General features: G+C 48.5%; 1 protein-coding gene across 1 annotated transcript in view; it reads left to right on the forward strand.

The window, feature by feature from the left end:
* Positions 1–20,945, forward strand: part of NEU1 (neuraminidase 1) — a 118,870-nt gene extending 97,925 nt beyond the window's left edge. Inside the window, exons 4-6 of the mRNA XM_078645894.1 lie at positions 5,249–5,431; positions 5,938–6,157; positions 17,836–20,945. Coding sequence (XP_078502020.1) covers positions 5,249–5,431; positions 5,938–6,157; positions 17,836–18,053 — 621 coding nt within the window. The 3' untranslated portion in view covers positions 18,054–20,945. The remainder of the gene's footprint in view (positions 1–5,248; positions 5,432–5,937; positions 6,158–17,835) is intronic.
* Positions 20,946–23,143: the final 2,198 nt, after the last annotated feature.

Below are 23,143 nucleotides of genomic sequence, written 5' to 3' on the forward strand. Positions count from 1 at the left end.
CATCTGGAAAACATGACTAGTTGATATATAACTAATCTTGGAATTAGCATAGTTAAATCTCCAACAAACCAAAAAATAAGATTACTTCCATTTTACTAAGTAATATATGTAATTTGATACCAAACAGGTCCTTAGAATTTACATTGTGGACCTCCGTAATGCTTGAAAATGTGTCCAGTTGAATTGCAGGTAGTCAAGTCAAGTCAAGTTAAAATTTGTATAGCGCACTACTCACCTAGAGGGTCTCAAGGCGCTTGAGGGGGGGTGCTCGCTACTTGTCAAACAGCCAGGTTTTGAGTTGTTTTCTGAAGGAGAGGTGGTTCTGTGTAAGGCGGAGGTGGGTGGGGAGAGAATTCCAGGTTTTGGCCGCTAAGAAGGAGAAAGATCTTCCACCCATGGTAGCTCTTCGTATGCGTGGAATCGCGGCGAGGGCTTGATTGGACGATCGTAGTTGGCGGGTGGGGGTGTAAAAGGTCAGGCGCGTGTTGAGGTATTTAGGTCCTAGGTCGTAGAGAGCTTTGTGTGCGTGGGTCAGGAGACGGAACGTTATTCTCTTGTTTACGGGGAGCCAGTGGAGGTCTCTCAGGTGACCGGATATGTGATTGTGGCGGGGTATGTTTAGGATGAGTGGGGCGGAGGCGTTGGAGTTTTTTCTGTAATTTGACTGTGGTTCCGGCATAGAGGGTGTTTCCGTAGTCCAGTCGGCTTGTGACAAGTGCTTGGGTGACTGTCTTTCTTGTTTCGGTGGGGATCCAACGGAAGATCTTTTTGAGCATATGTAGTATGTTAAAGCATGATGATGAGACGGCGTTGACTTGTCTGGTCATCGAGATGGAGGAGTCTAGGATGAATCCCAAGTTGCGAGCATGATCCGTTGGTTTGGGTGCGCTGCCCAGTGCCGGTGGCCACCATGAGTCGTCCCATGCGGAGGGGGATGATCCTAGGATGAGTACTTCCGTCTTGTCTGAATTCAGTTTTAATCGGCTGTTCTTCATCCATTCGGCTACGCCTTTCATTCCTTCGTGTAGGTTTGTTTTGGCGGTGTTTGAGTCTTTGGTGAGGGAGAGGATCAGCTGTGTGTCGTCAGCGTAGGAGATGATGTTGAGGTTGTGTTGGCGTGCGATGGATGCGAGGGGGCTCATGTAGACGTTGAAGAGGGTGGGGCTGAGCGATGATCCTTGTGGTACACCGCAGATGACTTCGGTGGCCTCTGACCTGAAAGGAGGGAGGCGGACTCTCTGGGTTCTTCCGGCGAGGAACGAGATGATCCAATCCAATGCTTTTGATTGTATCCCGGCGTTGCTGAGGCGTTGTACTAGGGTGCTATGACAGACCGTATCAAACGCTGCGGAGAGGTCCAGGAGGATGAGGGCAGCTGTTTCCCCGTTGTCGAGTAGTGTTCTGATGTCGGCTGTGGCTGCGATGAGGGCGGTCTCGGTGCTGTGTTTGGTTCGGAAGCCGGACTGTGAGGGGTCGAGGGAGCCGTTGTACTCGAGGAAGGCTGCGAGCTGACTGTTGACGGTCTTCTCTATGACTTTGGCAGGGAAAGGGAGGAGCGAGATGGGGCGGTAGTTCTTAAGTTCAGTGGGGTCTGCTGTAGGTTTCTTTAGTAGGGCGCTGAGTTCGGCATGTTTCCAGCTTTCCGGGAAGGTGGCGGTGTTGAGGAAGCAGTTGATGATATCCCGAGATGGGGTGCTATGATGGAGTCAGCCTTGTTGAGGATGTGGTGGGGGCATGGGTCGGTTGGTGATCCGGAGTGAATGGAGTTCATCAGGCGGATGGTGTCTTCGGTGCTGATCGGGTTCCAGGCGCAAAGGGTGGTGGCGGGGGGCTTCAGTTCGGTGGTAAGGGGGGTGGACTGGTCGCCGAAGCTGTTATGTATGTCAGCAATTTTGCTGCGGAAGAATGAGGCCAGAGAGTCGCAGAGGTCTTGAGAGGGAGTGATGTCTTTGGAGACGGCGCTGGGATTGGTAAACTCCTTGACGATGCTGAAGAGTTTCTTGCTGTTGTGGCGTTGCTGTCGATTCGATCCTTAAATGCTGATTTCTTGGAGGATCGGATCAGCTGGTGGTGTTTGCGGATGGCGTCCTTGAGGGCGGTCATGTTGTCTGTGGTTGGGTTTTTTCGCCTGGTTTTCTCGAGGGTGCGGCAGTTCTTTTTGGAGTTCTTGAGGTCGTCATTGAACCAGGAGGCTTTTTTGTTACCTTTGTTGTTGTGATGGTTTTTCAGGGGTGCTAATTCGTCAGCGCAGTGGGTGATCCATTGTGCGAGATTGATGGCTGCTTTATTTGGGTCCGATGATATGGCGGGGGGGTTTTGGTTTAGCGATGTGGTAAGCTGGTCGGTGGTGATTTTGTTCCAGTTTCTGCGGAGGACTTGTTGTGGGTGGTGGTGAGTCGTGGTCTTTCTAAAGTTGAAGTGGACGCAGCTGTGGTCTGTCCAGTGGAGTCCTGTGGCGTGGTTGAAGGAAACGTGCTTGCTGGAGGAGAAGATTGGGTCGAGCGTGTGTCCGGCGTGGTGGGTGGGAGTGTTTACCAGTTGTTTGAGTCCGAGATTAGCAAGGTTGTCCAGGAGGGTGGTGGTGTTGCTGTCGTTGGCCTTCTCCAGGTGGAAGTTGAGGTCCCCTAGGAGAATGTAGTCCTCGGAGGGGAGGGCGTGTGGGCTGATAAAGTCGGTGATGTCGTGGCTGAATTGTGTGCGGGTCCTGGTGGTCTGTAGATGAGAGTACCTCTAAGTGTGGTCTTGGGATCGGTGTGTATCTGGAAGTGAAGATGTTCGGCGGCTGTGGGGGTGTCGTCGGAGCTGGTCGAGATGCGGATGGTGTTCTTGTGGACGATGGCGATGCCTCCTCCTGTTTGGTTGATGCGGTCCTTTCGGATGATCTTGTATCCGTCTGGGATGGCTATGGCGATGTCGGGCGCTGATGAGGCGTTCATCCAGGTTTCTGTAAGAAAGGCGACGTCCGGTGATGTGGTGTCGAGTAGGTTCCATAGTTCAATGGCGTGTTTGTGGACCGAGCGCGTGTTGAGCAGGATGCACTTTAGGTGGTTGTTGTTAGGGTTCTGTTTGGTGGTAGTGGTTGCAGTGTGGGACCTGATGCAGCAGAACTTGCAGGATTGGCAGGTGAAGGGTCCATGGGTGCGTCCTGGGGCGGCTTGGTGGCAGTCGGGCAGTCGGCCGGTGTTAAGTGCAGAGAGGGTTGTGGCGTTGTACGTTAGGCGGGTGGAGTTGATTTTGCGGGGCCAGGGGTTTTGGCGCTGGGCGCGGTCCAGGCGCGGACGGGCGTAGACGGGCTTACCTTTGGCGCGCCTTCGGCGCGCATAGGGCGCGACCGCTGCGCGTGATCGCTGCACGTAAGTTGCTCTGCCATAAATGGAGAGTGGAGGGGGGCGGGGCGAGGGAGGAGCAGCTGGGAGGCGGGAGCGGGGTGGCGAGTGGGGATGGTAGCGGTGAAGCTGGGGGGAGCGGGGGTGGGGCCGGAGCAGCGGCAGGAAGCGTGGCCGAGGAGGGATGAAAACAAATGGAGGCACGCTAAACACAGGGTCACGGAGGATGATATGGGGCAGTAAATGCAGGCACAATACTACAGGAGCACGAAAAAGATGCAATAGTATGTTATAGGGGTACGATTTAAAATACAGCTGAAGGCACAATATACTTATCGGAGTCGGAGGCAGGCAGGCAGCTGCGAAGGGGCACGAGTTCACTCGGCGATGGGGCACGATTATGAGCACAGATTCATCAGCAGCGATGGGACACGACTTCCTAACGCAGATGCAGGAGGAAGGAGCGACCGGCTCTGACCGCGTCAGAATGGGTCACAGCTCCTTGCTTGGACGATCTCTGCTTTTGGTCTCTGTGGGAGGGAGGAGCAGCTGGGAGCCCGGCGCGGGGTGGCAAGTGGGGATGGTAGCGGTGAAGCTGGGGGGAGCGGGGGTGGGGCCGGAGCAGCGGCAGGAAGCGTGGCCGAGGAGGGATGAAAACAAATGGAGGCACGCTAAACACAGGGTCATGGAGGATGATATGGGGCAGTAAACGCAGGCACAATACTACAGGAGCACGAAAAAGATGCAATAGTATGTTATAGGGGTACGATTTAAAATACAGCTGAAGGCACAATATACTTATCGGAGTCGGAGGTAGGCAAGCAGCTGCGAAGGGGCACGAGTTCACTCGGTGATGGAGCACGATTATGAGCACAGATTCAGCAGCAGCGATGGGGCACGGCTTCCTAACGCAGATGCAGGAGGAAGGAGCGACCGGCTCTGACCGAGTCAGAATGGGTCACAGCTCCTTGCTTGGAGGATCTCTGCTTTTGGTCTCTGTGGGAGGGAGGACCAGCTGGGAGGCGGGAGCGGGGTGGCGAGTGGGGATGGTAGCGGTGAAGCTGGGGGGAGCGGGGGTGGGGCCGGAGCAGCGGCAGGAAGCGTGGCCGAGGAGGGATGAAAACAAATGGAGGCACGCTAAACACAGGGTCACGGAGGATGATATGGGGCAGTAAACGCAGGCACAATACTACAGGAGCACGAAAAAGATGCAATAGTATGTTATAGGGGTACAATTTAAAATACAGCTGAAGGCACAATATACTTTTTGGAGTCGGAGGTAGGCAGGCAGCTGCGAAGGGGCACGAGTTCACTCGGCGATGGGGCACGATTATGAGCACAGATTCAGCAGCAGCGATGGGGCACGACTTCCTAACGCAGATGCAGGAGGAAGGAGCGACCGGCTCTGACCATGAATTTTGGTGATTTGTTGACCGTGGCTGCAGATGTACCTGAAGAAAGTGCCTCTCCTATGACTATCTCTGACTTGCGTATTCTACTCTCTCCATTCTCCTATTCCCCCACATTTGTAGTAACTTGTTGAGTTCCTTGTTGTCTACTAGAGGTCCATTGCCTATGTGGCTAGGTCATACTAAACTGACATCTTAAACACAAGACCAGGAATAATTTTACTCCAAATTTGCCAGTAATCTGGGTAATTTGGCATTTAATCTGTGGTGTAAATGGTGACTGTTGATGATGCAATCTTCCATCAGTCTGGCTAGCTAAAACCACCATCGTACCAAGAAATGTGTGTAACTTCCGCTCCCAAAACATCAATATTCTATCCATTTGTGACCGCAGCCATGTTGTGAATTGTTTTTATCATTTTTCTGGAAGTTCTTTATCGTTTGACCTTGAATAGATGTGCACTCTTTGCTATGATTGGGTCACTGTGTGTTCTCTGCTTTTCTTCCCCACAGAAGAAGCTGGCTCCTAGTAAGGGGCGTCTGATTGTGTGTGGTCACGGGACTATCAGCGGGGACGGGGTCTTCTGCCTGCTGAGTAATGACCACGGGGTGACCTGGCGCTATGGAGGAAGTCTGAAGAGCATACCCTACAACCAACCCAAAAGGGCCCAGGACTTTAATCCCGACGAGTGCCAGGTGCTGTTTTCTCTGTCGCTAGGTTTGCACTGTGTAAATCACATGCATGCATGCCTACATATGTGTGGTGCATGAGACAGCACCTATAGGGTCTCAAAACACGCAAATCTGTAGGGCATACACTTACAACTGAGCATGGACTGGAGGTGTGAACTCTCTTAACTACTCTCCGGAGAACTGAACTCGCACTGAGTGAGACACCCTCTTACCTACCAACACATTGACTCACTCACTGTTTCACTTAATCCACCAGTCATTCACTTTCTTCCATCTCACGGACTTTTGTAAATGTTCTAGTGCACTTAGTAAATCACTCCTACACTTACACACTCACTGTCTGCTTACCCACGCAGTCACTTCTCTTTCACTCATTCTTTATTCACACACCCATCCACTCACTCATGCATGAAGGTAGAGTGCGGAGCTGAGTGTTAAATCACTGTCAAGATAGAATGCTTTACTGGCGCCCTTATTGCTTTAACATCACCTCTCGCCTTCCTTTACAGCCCTATGAGTTACCGGATGGATCTGTGGTGATCAACGCCCGGAACCAGAACTTCTACCACTGTCACTGCCGCATCGTGGTGCAGAGCTTTGATGGGTGCGAGAGTCTCCTGCTGGAGCACGTCACCTTTGACGAGACACTGGTGGACCCCGCTGTGGCTGCTGGCGCACTCTTCAAAAACAACATTGTCTTCTTCACCAACCCAGCCCACTACAGCAGCCGTAAGACGAGCAGCGTACTCTGGCCTTTGGGGGGCTCTCCATTAGTGGTGTAGCACAGACCTTATGAGCATAATGCTAGCAGGGGAAATGGCTGTCATAGTCCTCTTAGTGCCACTGCACTGCTGCAACATTGATAGCTAGGTTCCTCCAAGACTCGGAGGGAGAAGGGAAGGGCAGGGAAAGGAAAAGAAAGGAAAGGAAAGGAAAGGAAGGGAAGGGATTAGTGAAACCTACAGGAGGACCAGATGTCCTCAGAGGCATCCTGGCTGGAGGGTGCAGTCCTCAACTATCGGGACACTCTCCATACAGTATTCCTTCAGGAATGCCATCCTTTTGAGCCTACGTTTAGCATACAAGACTGTCCACGGAAATGGACCAAAGTTCATGAAACACTTCACCTGGTACCACCCATCAAGGCTCTTACGCTCAGCACAGACCTAACTCCTGTAAACACCAAAATTCAAGAAGGCAAACTGGGGAGGAAAGAGCTTCGTCCTGGGTACTGTGAGGCTGTGGAACTCACTTCCACTAAATATCAAAAGCTGCCCAACACTGCTCGATTTCAGAAAACTGCTAAAGACATGGCTCTTTTCAAATTAATGCACCACCTCTGGCTATCTCCTCCGTAATGCGCCTAGACGCTCCAGGGCAATCGTGCGCTATATAAATTCCAGAATCAAATCAAATCTCTGCCCTGAGTGCCTAAGTGGCTTCTGTGTGTGGCCAGTGTGGTGTATACATTGTGTGTATGAGTGAACCAGAGTTATGGAAACCAATGGGTTCCATTTTGGATGCCCCTGGCTTGCTTATGTGCACAAGATGGAGGTGAGGTTGTTTTCCCAGGCAGTGGAAGTGTATTGCTAATATTCCTGAAACTGGAAAAAGGAAACTCAAACACTGGAATGGGGAGAGAGAAGACAGGGCTTGCTTTAGAAATTTGATTAGGTGCTGTTGCGTCAAGGAGCTGCTGATGAGCATTCCTGAGCACTGTCCTTTGATATATGGTGGGGAAAGGGGTGAAGGGTGGGGACTTTAGTCTCGGTTGTTCATAGTGCAAAGAGTCATTCAGGTGAGACCAGCCTTTTGTTTTTTTTCCTGATCACTTTTCAGAGTGGCAGTTCATCTCCAGGTGCAGAACACTCCCAGCTGTTTGCGCCTCTGTTGTGGGTGTTCCAAATTGGGGATGACCCTGCTGTGGGGAGCATCATTCTACACAAAGACTGAGAAGGACACATGAAACTGGTTCTGAGTGCAGACAGCAAATCTATATCCTCTGTCTGCTTTATCTGTGTAAAGGTAGGAGCTGCTGACCCTCTTGTTCCAGTCAAAGTTCTCTTTGACAACAGAAGGGCGTGCTCCACACAGTACCCATAGGACCACTGTAAACCGGATTTGGGGTCTGCCTGATAGCCAGATTCCCAAATGTGTGCGAACATGACCTGGAGGGAAGAGCTGTCTCCCTGTCCTGAAGTGCCTGGAGGTTGACCTGTCTGAATTGGAGGAAAGCAGAGTGCCAACACTGCAGGAGGTGTGAACTACATGGGCTAGCAGAAGCATTGGAGCTGAGGGTCTGTTCATTGATAAACTTGAGAGAGCGCAATCGGCATTCTCCTTGATTGGAACGTCCACTCTCCTACCTGAAGCAGCTGTACTGTGGGACTGTAGAAGTGTGCTTGATCAGACCACACCAACTGTACCGTGAAAGTAGCCTACACTGTGGCACTGTAGTAAGCTGGCCTAAGCGGCCTGTGTTGCTGGTACTCTGAAGAAGTTGTACTGTGACACTGTTGACATGTGCCACAATGACTGTGCTGCTGTGAACCTGAAAGTGGCCTGTACAGTGGCATTGTCCTGAAGTGTGCCTAAGCGGACTGAGATGTTGTGACCCTGAGCATCTGTGCTCAAAGTGGACTATGCTGCTGCAAGTCGGAAAGTGTGGTTGAAGTGGATATCTGAGAGACTATTAGTTATAGATTCCTTACCCCCCAGGCATCAGACTGGATCCAGAGAATTTTTTTCGTAGCAGTACCCCTGCACGTCGGTAGGTGGCGTCGGTCAACTCCGTGTTCGTCGTCGGCATCGTGATTGGCGAGATGACGTTGCGCTATCTACTTAGACGGTGCCCCTGCACGCTGACGTCGGTTCTTTCTTTTTCTACGCTAGCCAGCGCAGATCTGGAGAAAGCGGTACCTCTAGTCACTTTTTTTACTGTCATTTTTCGACTTGTCGACATCTTTTTTGAGTTGTTCGACTCCTGGTGCACAGGGATGTCACATCAGTGGACCAGCTTCAAACTTTGTAACTCCTGCCACAAATTGATGCTGGTTACGGATCCGCACTTTGTGTTCCTTTGGTGCTTGGAGTGCGACCATGACCCGAAGTCATTCTCCGACTGTCGGGCCATGAATCCGAAGTCTTTACAAGAGCAGTCCTGAAAGCTCGAGATCCTGGTCAAGAGTGTGGTCGTGGGACCGGTCACAAAGTCACCACCAACACTCCTCTTCGAAGTCTTCGGGTAAGTCAAAGCACAAAAAGAAGGCACGAAGCACTGTTACTCTTTGCGTTCTTCTCGTCTGTTGGCCGATGCGGCGAGGGATGTGGAAGGTTGTCGTCCTCCGGCTCCGTCCGCGGAGCCTAATGGGTCGGCTCCGAGCTTCCCTCCCTTCCCGGGAGTTGGAGCGACCCCTGCCCAACTTCGTAGTTTTTACGAAGTACTCCACTCCATCTTTGGGCAGCCCGACTCCGCAGGTGCACCTTCACACCCCGCAGACTCGGCTGGGGGTTCTATGCCTTCGAAGCCGACGGATTCAGCCCTGGCGACGCAGGGCCCCCAGGGATCCAGACCTGGAACGGATCTGTGCCGGTCGACCTTACAACACCTCCTCTGACACCGAATCCATTAGTGACACCTCCACCGCCGGTTGTGTCTCAGCCGGTGTCGACCCTAGCCTCCTCCTCGATCTGGACACGGAGCCGGACTGGCATCGGCCGACGCCAGTACCGGTGCTGGCTGGTACTTTTGTACCAGTGTTCTACTCTGGTGTTCCTTATCGCACTGAGTGGCAACAAGAGGAGGGTGAGGAGGACTGGGAGGGGTCAGTTGACTTTTTGGCAGGACACTTATTTCCAGTGGGCACAGCATCAGGGGAATCTTTATGATTGCATCCTGATTTTGGAGGGCACTGCACACCAATTGCATTGGTGGCTAACAGGATTAGGAGGATCTTCTGTCGCAGCAGCAGGGGAACGGTCCTCCACCCGAACCTGTCCAGCCTCCACCTCCTTGCAGGGAGATTGAGCGGTGACAGTTGACCGCTTTTGCCCATCCTCCCAAAGTCTGTAATGTAATCTTTGCAGCCAGGCGTCCCTCCACTAAAATGGTATATGCCTGTAGATGGAAATAATATGTGGCATGGTGCACTGCAAAGGCTGTGAATCCCCTTCCTACCTCTTTCAGAGGTTCTCCTCTTCATTCTTTCTTTGGCCCAGCATGGTTCTACTCTGGGCACCCTCAAAGGCTAACTTTCGGCCATTTTGGCCTTTCTTTGGTTTCCTGATCAGCCTTCTCTTTTCAAGTCCCCTATTGTAAATAGATTTCTTAAGGGCATTACTCACCTCTTTCCGCCTGTTCCCTTCGTAATGACCCAGTGGGACTTGAATATGGTTCTAACGTACCTATTGGGTGCTCCTTTCTAGCCATTACTTAATTGAGCTCTCAGACGCTTGACTCTCAAGACTGCTTTTCTGGTTGCCATCACCTCTGCTCGCAGGGTGAGTGAGCTGCAGTTGTCCTTAGAACTAGACCTTCTTTTCTTCCCAAAGTAGTTACCACTTTCCACATAGGACACACCATCACTTTGCCCAACTTCTTCCCACCCCGCATCCTTCCAAGGAGGAGGAGGGACTCCACCGTCTGGATCTAAAACGTGCGCTACCTTTTTATCTGGATCGCACAAAACGATTCCAGGTGGATGATCAACTCTTTGTTGGCTAAATGGGCGCCAAAAAAAGGTCAGGCCGTGCAAAAACATACCATCTCTCGATGGGTTGTCCTTTGCATTAAAATATGTCATTCCTTGGGGAAAAAGGAGCATCGAGTAGGGCTGCGCTCCCACTTCACCAGGGCGACAGCAGCCACTACTGCTTTGCGACATGGAGTTCCCCCTCAGTGACATCTGCCAGAAAGTCTTATGTGCATCTCTGCTCATGTTCACAAAACACTACTGCCTGGACAGCAGCCTAGTCCGGAGAGACGGCTTCTATGACCGATCAGTTCTCCAGGACTTTCTGGTGTGAACTTCGTTCGCAGACCCACCTCAGGGGTTGGGATTACTGGGGTATCTGTTCTAAGGCAAGGAATCTATAACTAATAGTCTCTTTCAGATGAACAAGTTACTTGCCTTTGGTAACAATATATCCGTAAGAGACATATATTAGTTATAGATTGCTTACCGCTCCACACATCCTCCCCATTCTGCGAACTGAATTCTAGGGTAAGGGACTCCCTTTCAAAGCCCTAGTTTTGTGCACCAGTGGTCAGTGTCTTGCATGGCTCTCCGCTTCTGGTGTGGAATGTTGTGTAAAGAACTGACGTTAGCGTTCAGTGGCGCCGTCTAAGTAGATACCGCGATGTCATCCCGGAGATCAGGAGGACGAACGCGGAGTCGACCTACGCCACCTACCGACAGGCAGGGGTACTGCTCCGAAAACATTTCTACGGATCCAGTCTGACGTCTGGGGTAATTCTAAGGTAAGGAATCTATAACTAATATATGTCTCTTACAGTTGTATCGTTACAGAAGGTAAGTAACGTTGTTCTGCACCGCCAATATAACGGACTGCTCCGCCCTGCCCGACAACCTCGCCTACCTCGGACTTAAACAACTCGTAACCACAGCCACCCACGCCGCTGGACACACACTCGATCCCATCTTCTCCACAAGCCCCCACGTCTACTTCAACCACACCATCGAACCTCACTGGACCGACCACAGATGCGTCCTCTTCACCTTCAGGAAACCCACCACACACCACTGCACCCAACCGCTACCATGCCGCTGCTGGGGCAAGGTCACCAAGGACCAACTGACTACCACCCTCGCCCTGAGACCACCCGCCGACCCCACCGACCCAGACACCGCCGCGACCAACCTCAAACAATGGATCAACGACTGCGCCAACACCCTCTCAAGACCTCCACTACTAACCACACCAACATGAAAGCTGCCTGGTTCACCGAAGACCTCCGGACCTCCAAGCGCACCTGTCGGAAGCTAGAGAAGAAATGGCTCCACGACCGAACACCAGACAGCCACACAGCCCACAAAAGCGCCACCCGCAGACACCACCAACTAATCAGGACCGCCAAGAGGGCCGCCTTCAAAGACCAGTTAGACAACAATGCACACAACACCAAAGATCAGCATCGTGAAAGAACTCTCCAACCCCAGCTCCAACACCGACATCCCACCATCACAGGACCTGTGCGACTCCCTGGCCATCGCAAGATCGCCGACATCCACGACAGCTTCAACTCCGACACACCCACACTCACCACCGTTTCCACCACCCCCACGACCACCACCCGCCTGCCCACCTGGACCAACGTCAGCGACGAAGACACCATCAAAACCATGAACTCCATCCACTCCGGATCCCCTTCTGACCCCTGCCCTCACCACGTCTTCAACAAAGCCAGCACAACCATCGCACCCCACCTCCGGAAAACAGTCAACAGCTCCTTCGAGACAGCAACCTTCCCGGCAAGCTGGAAGCACGCCGAGATCAACGCCCTTCTGAAGAAACCCAAGGCAGGCCCCAAGGACCTCAAGAACTTCCGGCCCATCTCCCTGCTCCCGTTCCCGGCAAAAGTGACAGAGAAGATTGTCAACAAACAGCTGACCCGTTACCTCGAAGACAACAACGTCCTGGACCCATCCCAATCTGGCTTCCACAGCAACCACAGCACCGAGACCGCCCTCATCGCCTCCACCGACAACATCAGGATCCTGATGGACAAAGGAGAAACAGCCGCCCTCATCCTCCTGGACCTATCAACCGCCTTCGACGCGGTCTGCCACCGCACCCTATCAGCCCGCCTCCACTACGCTGGAATTCAAGAGAAGACCCTGGCCTGGACCACATCCTTCCTCTCCGGCAGAACCCAGAGCATCTGCCTCCCTCCCTTCCACTTCAGAACCACCGAGATCATCTGCGGCGTCCCACGGGGATCCTCCCTCAGTCCGACGCTGTTCAATATCTACATGGCTCCACTCACCCACGTCGCACGACAACACAGCCTCAACATCCTCTCCTACGCCGACTACACCCAGCTGATCATATCCCTCACCAAAGACCCCAACACCGCCAAAGCCAATCTCGACAGAGGAATGACGGCCGTTGCCGACTGGATGAAGGACAGCAGACTGAAGCTGAATTCAGACAAAACGGAGGTCCTCATCCTCGGACCCACCCTATCAGCCTGGGACGACTCCTGGTGGCCCACATCGCTAGGCACCCCCCCGGAACCCACCGACCACGCACGCAACCAGGGTTTCATCCTCGACTCCTCCCTCTCCATGATCAAGCAAGTCAACGCCGTCTCCGCATCCTGCTTCAAAACCCTCCGAATGCTCCGCAGGATTTTCAAGTGGATCCCTCCCGACACGAGAAAAACCGTCACCCAGGTCCTCATCACCAACAGACTCGACTACGGAAACGCCCTCTACTCAGGAACAACAGCCAAGCTCCTGAGACGGCTACAACGAATCCAGAACGCCTCAGCACGACTCATCCTCGACGTCCCTCGGCGCAGCCACATCGCACCCCACCTGAGAGGCCTGCACTGGCTCCCAGTCAACAAGAGGATCACCTTCAAACTCCTCATCCACGCACACAAAGCGCTACACAACACCGGACCATCATACCTCAACAACCGACTCAGCTTCCACACCCCCACCCGCAACCTCCGCTCTGCCACCCTCGCCCTCGCCACAGTTCCCAGTATCCGGAAAACCACCGGCGGCGGCAGATCCTTCTCCTATGTCGCCGCCAAGACCTGGAACGATCTCCCTGCCAGCCTACGACAGACCCAGGACCTGCTGGCCTTCAGAAGACTTCTCAAGACCTGGCTCTTCAATCGGTAGCAGCCCCCCTCCCCCCCCCCCCCCCCCCCCCCCCTAGCGCCTTGAGACCCTCACGGGTATGTAGCGCGCTTTATAAATGCCTGATTGATTGATTGATTGACAGGACCTGGGCAGACCAAGCCTCTGTCCTGTCACTTGGAGTGGTGTCAGAACTGCACGGCTACTCTGAGAAGTCCTTTCTGACCTCAGACCATATGCGACTCACCGTGTCTGAAAGAGGGTCATCAAAAGACTAAGTCTGCCAGCGATGCCGGTTCTTTCCTGCCTGCCAGCCAGACTCTGAGTAACTTCCTCCGCAGCTGCTGTTTCTACAGCGGGGACAAAGTACCAACACACTCAACCGGCAAGTCTTCTTCTCGGAGGAAGGAGCCTGCAGCCTGCAAGAGAAAAGGACTCACATTGATGAGATTTACATAACAGGACTAAGTCTGCTAAGCTGAGCGTACAAACTCTAAACTAGAGGGGTAGCACTGTACCTGTACTTTAAACCTGCCGTACCTTACACTTTAAGATACAACTTAGGAGAAGGTTGGAGGAAGGGTACACTGTATCCTGGATAGAGTAGTCCTATTCATACCTGGATATTGAAGTGTGTAGTATTTTGTTTTTGACTGTATTTTTGTAATTCCTTTTTATAAAATAGAAGCATGCGGTTAGGCAATCAGTTATTGTGCTGCTGGGTGATTGAGTTCTGAGCGTAGTTCACTTCCACACTTCTTGCATGAGAAGCCGTTGACTGCTCGCCCAATCTACCCCGAGAGTCAATTGTGGAAAGGTTTGCTGAGCAATTGTAGGATGGACTCCAGGACACCATTAGCAAACCATCTCAAACCACAACAGCTGGTGTCCAGTATACCTTGTCTGCCCTGTGAAACCCCCCGGGCATCCAAATAGGGTCTGATTCTGTTGTATCGGTTTTAACCTGAGACATGGCAATTTTTGTTGAATGCTTGTGTTTCTAGAGCCGGTCTTTTGAAGTGCACTTTCTGGCATATGCGCTTGGTTCGCCTGTGCTCCTGATCAGGGATACACATTAGTATCACCCACAAGCACACCCACTTATCTTACCGAATAGCTCCGCATCTCTGGTGTCTCTCAGCACACCCACAGCCAGGCCACCATTTGACTTGAGAATAAAAAAGTGTCAAGAGAAACAAGGCAGCAGGACCTTTCTCCAACAGAGATCCACACAGGATCTGGAACAATTTCCTCAGTATTGTTAAGGACTCCCGCCAACGCTGCTCCAATGTATGAAAGAGTGGAAGAACACCTCATAAAGCAGTTACAATCCAATAGCTAGGGACCTCTCCTATCGCTTGTTGATTTTATGATTGCCTATGTCCCTGTACAGCGCCCGCTGCATTTTTGACTAGAGTGTACTTTACACATGCATACATAAAATTTTTATAAGATATATTGTAGAATTTATATAGCTGTTACTACCCCGATGTGAGGCTCTGATGCGCTTACCCTGGCAAGGAGCACACCATGCTCTGATTATTATTTGTAATGTGTTGGCATCTGTGATCATTCTTATGTTTATGATTTCTTTATATTCTGGGTGCATGTTTATATGCCATTTGGAGCAGCGGGTGATCCACTTTTGAAATTGTAAGGATCTGAGGAAGCTGTGGCATAAAGAGAGAGGCAAGAGGTAGATCTGCCAACCTGGAGGCTCTGGGTTACACTCATCCCTTGGATGACTTCATCATAAGTTCTTAACTGCAAGGTGTCAAGTAAAAGAGTATATTGCTGTGCATGGCTTACAGACCTATAATAACGTGTTCAGTGGCCAACAATGTGTGGGAGATCTCTTTAGCCATTATATGCTTATGCCAAAGGTATAAAATGGTCAGGTGTGGGTATGGGTCACATGGGCATTTACACGATTGCAGAGCTATTCTAGTTATTTTTACGTAGGAGTAAGGGCAGGTGTCTGACATAGATAGATTACCAGTGTCTGTCAATATTTAAGCAGCTGGCTAAATGGCATTGATACACAACAGGTGATGGAAGGAATGCTTGAAAATAGTCTAGCTACTGGTAATCCATTTGGGTAGCATTCCAAATCATGGTTTTTTTTTGGTCACTGTACCACTCTGTACAGAAAGGCCTAACTTACGCAAATCAGTACTAGCCCTGCTTCTCACAGAAAGTCCAGCTCAAACTGCCAAGCAAGGTCCCTCCAGAAGCTCCAGGTTACCATGAATGACGCGGCCAGGCTGATTTTTAAATTGCCCAGAAAACCACATGCCACCCGTCTCTTGCAGCACCGGCACTGGCTCCCGGTAAGGCAGAGAGCCAAGTTTAAGGGTCTCTGCATTGCCCATAAGGCCATTCACGGCCAAGCCCCACAGTATGTAAAAGATCGTCTAGCTCTCTACACTCCCATTCGGACTCTACGGTCCTCAGAGGCTTGCCTGCTGAAGTGTCAGCGTTTTAGGCTGGCTACCAAAGGGGGCAGAGCGTTTTCAACTGCCATTGCCCCTTTATGAAACAAACTACCAGAGCGTGCGTAAAGAGCTCGCTCTTCTTCCATTCAGGAAGAAGTTGAAAACGGTTCTCTGCCAAGAGGCGTGGGGGTCGGATTCATCTCTGTCCCTGTGCTGGGAGGCTAGGTTCCGTTTTTTCTCTCCTTCTACAGCGTTTATAGACCTGCAGGTGATAATTGCACTCTATAAATATAAATACCAATACCAATACCAAGTGTCCACAAGCAACCTCATTCTAGTTTCAACCTTAATAAGCCTTGTCAGTGAGGTACAGCTTGGACCCTTTGGCACAGAGAGCAGGGCCAGTACTGGTGTGCATAAGGAAGGGTTCTGTCCAGAGAAGCAGATTGGGTGAAAAAAAGATGGGCTGGACTGCCACCCAGAAGGATTGGCAGTGGTTTAGCCTGTATGCAAGCATTCCTCCCACCACCCTTTGTGTCTTTGAACCCATTATTAGCCATAGTCTGCATAGGTTGGCAGTAGGTTGCAGTTCCAGGTTTTGGGTAGAAGTAGTAGTCTGGGTTTAACTCCGAAACTGCCAGCTTCTCACCTTTTGTATGATTCAGTGTATGCATGTATACTTCATATTTTGATTGTCAAGGAGTTTCCGACTTTTGTCTTTTGCCCTGAGAATGTGGAACCTCTTATAGATTTGTATTTACTACGAGGTACGACAATTTGTTGTGCTAATCTCAAACATAGTGTCCTGTTTTGTGAGTATGGTGTAAACTTCAACCATGGGAAGCTGTGTGAACAGTGAGGGGGGCCTTGAACATTGATCGCCTAGCTATGGGTAGCCTGTGAAGGGCTAGTATGATTGGTGTCATGTATTCTTTGAGGGTGTAGACTAGGTCTTGCCTTGGCCTTCTGGATTTTTTGTTTGTGTCTGTATGAGGTCCGTAGAAGACTACTTTGAGATTATGCCGGCGAGAACAGTTTGTCACTTTTGTTGGTATGCAAGGTACAGTAAGATAAGTCTTAGTCTTTTTATTGTGCTGCTGGAGTCCCCCAGGTATCTGATTGGGAGACTCCAGAAATCCAGACTGTGGTGGCCAAGCTTTCTCTAATGAGACCACGATGGTCCTCAGCTTCTCAGGACCTTGCGGAGCTTCACTGGCTCCCAATATTACAGAGGATTCAATTTAAATCCATCTGTATTGTTTTTAAGGCTCTGCACAGTCTTGGGTCCAAACCGTTGCAGGGCAAATTTGGATGGTACGTTCCCATCCCTAGTCGCCGCTCATCCTCTGCCAAATGCCAAATTGGTGAAAGTGCCAAGGACTAGAATAGCAAAATTGGGGCGGGCGGGGAGGGGGTAGGGGGGGAAAGGTTTTAGCTTCGCAGCAGCACAGCTTTGGAATAGCCTTCCCATGGACCGGAAACAGATGAAATATCTGCTGCTGTTTAGAAAGAAAAAAAACACTTAGCTCTGCCCCAGAGTATAATATCAGTCCTTTATTTGCCTCTAATGCAGAGTAGCTGTTCTCTTCTGTATTTATGTTGTTAGGACACACGTTTCTCAGCGCCACGATACCCGTTGGGTCCCAGTGCGCTTTATAAGTACGAATAACATTAACATTAACATTGTGTAAAAGGCGTTCCTAGTGGCTTCGCTGACCTGTAGATCCAGGGATAGTTCTGAGTACATGGTAAGCTCCCTTGATATGACTGGCAGACAATCAAATACTTTGGACTGCATGGTTAAAATTTGAGGTTTGTGTCACTTCCTGCAAGGCATGATCTCATTTTATACAGTGTTGCCTTTTAGGTAGTTATTCATGATGATACATATTCTCTTTGATGTATTCATGCGGAGGCTATCCCTTGAATACATCAAAAAGAAGAAACGCCCCTTCCCCATGAATAACTGATTGTACGATTTAAAGGAGGCAGTCCTACAAGACCTCAGTCTAAAACTGGGGCATGGGTATTGCTGTGGGATTCTGTGTTGTGGGTCCGAGATTTTGAAATATTTCTGACTGCACCTGAATGGACGTTGTTTTTCCTCTCACAGCATTGTCTTGGCCCTTGGTCTCCCCAGGTGTGAACTTGACCCTGCGTTGGAGCTTCTGCAATGGCAACTCATGGGTGAAGGAGACGTCCCAGATCTGGGCTGCTGCCAGCGGCTACTCCTCCATGACAACGCTGAACCACACCATTGACGACGAACAGTACATCTATATCATCTACGAGAAGGGCCGAGTTGACATCACAGAATCCATATCCATGGCCAAAGTCAACATCTATGGGCTGTTATGACCTCCCAAGGGCTCAGACCAGCTTCCCAGGCACAGTGGTAGCTTCGGTGCGAACTCTTGTCATGCTCTACTCTGCCATCAGGAAAGAGTAATACAGATACATCATGTGTGGGATTCACTGTGCCACTGTGGACCATTCCATGCACTTGAACATGGTCAACATCTGAAGCCGCAATGACCACCCTAGGGGGAGAGAGAGCTGTCCACTTGTGGACACCTGCTACCTTGATATCGACTCTTCAGAGACAGGACTCTAGAATACCTCTTTAAAAACAAAAAGCACAATTAATGACAAAAAACGATACATTTGAGAAAACAATGTTGCCTGTTTATTGTCTTTCTTTTTTAGGGGACAAGCGGTTTGCTTATAAATGAACTTCACCCTTAAATTTTTGCGGGAGCTGATATATCACACCACACTCAATTAATGATAGTTCAGTTGATTTATGTGCATAATGCAGAAATTTGTGTATAAGCTGCAGGTCTGAATTCCGCTTCCTCCTTTCGAAATTGTTGAATCATATCCTATTAACATCAATCATGTGCATGACCTTCGAAAACAGTTCAATTATGGCTATAGAGTTGTTGACTGGCAATGTTCATTGCGAAGAAAATCCTCATGCACAAACACCTGATGTTTGATGGAAAGCCAATGGAGCCAAAACAGAACTGGTCCTGATGGAGGCAACACCAGATGGTTCTTGCCTGAGGCGAAACGGAGCTAGTCCTGATTCGTACAGATAGTTTACCAGAGCTGGTATAGTGGTACAGATAGTTTACCAGAGCTCCTTTTACTATAGCCTCTCATCTGGGTACTCACCAGTACCCCCGTCTCTATAGTACGACCCCGAGAATCACTGTGGATCAGGAATGAGTTGTCATACCCCATGTTGGTGCGATAGAAGGAGGGAAACGTATGTCTCCAGCTTTCTTACTTCAATAATAGTTACCCTATCACTAAAAGTTACTTTAATGAAACACATACAGGGCTTTTCTGTAAGCTGCAAGCAGTTCACTCAAAGCAGAACCACCCAGCTTGTTTACAGATTTGGGCAGAATAATGACATAAGGCCTCCCTTACAAAGTCTGCACTGCTTTCTTAAGAACGTTCAAATTATATCTGTTAGAATCTCACCAGCTAATATTAAAGTGTGCATTGCAGGATGAAGGCCTCATAGTTAGAGAGGTTACTGGGGGGAAGACGAGACTCGCGGAGGCTGGATGCTTCCCTGGAATGGCTGAAGAACCACCTAGTAGGTATCTCAAGTGTGATCAGCCTTTTCGTGAAGGCAAATTGAGATTGTGAGTCACCACTGTAGTTCTCACCCCTCCATTGACAAGCAGCCATGCTATGCATGTACTTGGCCACAATTCAAGATAGGAGGCCCCAATATGGAGGTTAAAGTGTTGAAAAGGGCAGATTTGACAGTTTCCAGAATCAGCAAAAAGTGATATCAGCTCTGCCGATAATTAAATGTCCCATCTAATCTTTTTCAGCTCCTCAAATTTGATGTCCTTTGAGGACTGATGCATCTATAATTGCGGGAATACCTCGCACTGATGAAGCCTCCTCATTTGTACCTGAGTTTCCTCTTTCTACGTAACATGTTCTTGCACACAGACTCAAAACTTTTCTTTCATAGATCTATGTGTACACGTAGAGGTGCCTGCATGCTACGCCTGGTTAAATGTATGGATGTGTTAATTAACATATTTTCAGTATCTCACTGACTTCTGAGCCAATTACCTTGAGTATGTAAAGGTGTATATATAATTTCGTATGCAATTACTATTTCTGGAATACTTTGACAATGTATTGCTTTGAAATTCTGTCTGGTGAAGGATACAAAATATTTCTTAAATTAGCCAGCCAATGCCGTGTCTTTGCTTGGCTTCAAAAAGTAACACCTCATCTTGTTAATGGATTTGTCCCTAGCAGGGAGAATGAAGATCCAGGTTTGCAGAAACATCTGCAGTGCCTTATTAATGGTCTTCCTTTCAAAGGCAACAGGGTTCAAATTTGCCAGCAAACAAGGGTACATTGAGCAATAATTAATCATTTAGTAAAAACAGGGATTAAAAACACAATAAAGTTTATACCCTCAAGATAGAAAAATTTATAAAAATGTAAACAATGCGATAAAGAAATGTGCAAGTGATTCAGTTTAAAAATATTACGGTAAGTTCTGTTTTTTTATCCAATTCTTTTGCTGCAGCGTCTCTACAGGACAGTTAGATCGAAGAGCCTCCGAGGCATTTTATAACTGCCGCTCTGCAAGTTCTTATTTGTTCTCTCCTTCATAATTCTCGACGGTCAGTTTTTCCAATTTCTGATACTGATGGACAGATGCATAAAAGATGTAATAGAGACTCATCACCTTGTCCGCAGGGACGGCATTCCTTTGTCAACCACGTCTGTTTCCAATTTGGGGTAAGATCTTTCGTGGGGAATGACCCCAGCCTTAATAGCGTGAAATTTTGCTTTTTTGGTGGGAAAAGTGTTCAGAAAGGTACGGTTGAGGTTTCAGCGTTTTATAAGATTGTATCACCGCCCATGCATGTTGTAATTTTTCCAGAACTGGACACCCGTATACAGGTGGAGGGATATACCTATTCCCAAACCTTTACAACTTAATAATATGATACATGATGCCTAGTTGATGTTATCTATTCGTGTGGGTACAATATTGACCTCAGATACGCCACATGTGCTTTGCTGATTTAAATAATTTATCTAAACTATCTACACAATAAACAACAACAATTTAAGGAACCTGTTTGAGCCCAGAAGAAGTCCCAAGAAAGGGATGAAACGCGTTGGCAGGCAATTTTGTTGTGTCTTCTAAGAATAACATTTTTGGGAATAAAAGGACCGTGTTTTCTACAATCAAAATACCATAGTTTGGCCTTTTTCATTGGGAATCTATTTGCTTTTACTTTGTTTTTCCTTTGAAATATGATGCAACACTGCTGTTACAAGATAGATTATTTTTGTTTCTCGGGTGCTAGGTCAATTGTGGGCTTTTATTTTTTGCGAAGGCTGTTTAGTCCATAGACCGTGAGATCCGTTTGGTTGCGTTATTCACTGTGTTTTTAAATCCAGAGTAGATGGTGTTTGTAAGCTACGCCTCCTCTAACTGTAGTGCCGAAAGCGATTACAGTTTAGGGCTGTAAAAATAGATTTGTTTGGCCTGGCTTGATTTTCAATCTCCTGCCAACAATAATGGGCTACGGTGTTCTCTTCGGCTGCCCTCCTCCTCCAGTAATATTTAGCCAGAGCCCCTTGTCTTGCTGGTATCTGTTTTTTTAAGCCATATTCGAAACGTATGTGTGCCTGTGAGATGTGTCGAGGGATTAGAAACAAGTTCTTAAAGAGGCTAGATTGAGCTGTGTTTAAGACTGTTGCGTGCAATAAACAATTCCTAGGCAATCATAGATGAATACATACATACATGTGCAGAGGGTTTGTAAAAAATCAAAGACAATAGGGTATCTATAAAAATATATAATGTATTTATTATTCATTAATACAATTTCATAGCTAATTAAAAACAATAACAGAATCATTTTATAACAAATCAATGTCGACAATATTTCTTACAATAAACATACAAGGTTACATCTACAAAAGGTTTCAGTCGATATGTAACTATCATTAATATAGTAATAGTTAAGTTGTTATTCACGTAGTAATTTTTCGACGCGTGTTTCGGCGTATCAAACGCCTTCTTCAGGAAATTACCACAAACCTAAAATAGTTTATTTATAAAAATGTTAAAACACCTTGGCCAGCTACAGTTCTTTAGATAGTATTAAACCATGATTATCTTAGTCTATGATAATCCACTGTGTGACTCCTTGTATCTATATACATTATATCAGTTTTATTTTGAATGCCATGTACAATAAATTCATGTATACACATTACCCTATGAAACATTTTGTACAAATACCACTCCATTGATCATAAACCAGACACTGCTTACATTACTTATATTGGCCATATCCATTTTTAGGGCACCCACTCTAAAAAGAAAGAAAAGCAAACAAAGGATAGTTTACTTTAACCTGACTAAAAAGTCAGGTATGAGGCTCAAGTCAGGATTTAAGGAGAGATTATTATGGACCTATACAGAATTAATATTATAGATCTACTTACTTCATGTATTGTGGAACATGAACAGAAACTTTGAATGTAGTCACTTGATTCCTTGATAGTATTAGTTCTTTGAACAATTATTTCTGTAATATAGAGATAAACAGAAATATGTACCATGATTGTATAGTTAAATGTCAGATGCCAAATATTCTCGCTAAAAATAAAGAATACAGCACTTACTTAAAAATCATACTGTGAAGATACTGGGATCGTAGAGTCATTTGTTACGTTTAGAAATTATTCAGTTTTCCATCCAGGAATGAATGAATAATGTAAGTTTTGTCATGCGCAAACTTTGCCCAATGGGCGTCAAGGCGCCTAAAACAGAAAATACAGCTCGCAGATCAACTCAGCAGTCCATCATTGATAGGCTTTGATAAAGTACCACGTCTTCAGGCCTTTTTTAAACAAATCAATCGAGGGTAGAGATTTAACCTCAAATGGAAGGGCGTTCCAGAGCTTAGGAGCAACAACAGAAAAGGCTCTTGCTCCCCATCTGGCTAGACGTGTACGGGGCACTACCAGTTGAAGTAACCCAGCAGATCGGAGAGATCTAGTTGGGAGATAACGAAAGAGCAGGGACCCGAGTGCATCATCCGAACCGGCCGCGAGAGCTCTATACGTAAGACATAAAATCTTAAAAGAGACTCTGTGCTGGACCGGGAGCCATTGAAGGTCTCTCCTAGCCATCGTAGCGGAGGATGCCAGAGGAAGGGCCAACACAAAACGCGCTGCCGCATTCTGCACTATTTGTAGTCGATGGATAAGACCCTTGTTGGACTCCGCATACAAGGAATTGCAATAATCAAGCCTTGAGCCAACAAGAGCGCCTGCAATCTGCTTGCGGGCATGGAGAGAAAGATAGTTACGGATCCTGTTTAGGATCCTAATAACACCCCAACAAGTGGCCACAGTCCTGTTTACTTGGAGCT

The sequence above is a fragment of the Lissotriton helveticus genome, chromosome 5_1, assembly GCF_964261635.1.
Source record: "Lissotriton helveticus chromosome 5_1, aLisHel1.1, whole genome shotgun sequence".
Taxonomy (NCBI): domain Eukaryota; kingdom Metazoa; phylum Chordata; class Amphibia; order Caudata; family Salamandridae; genus Lissotriton; species Lissotriton helveticus.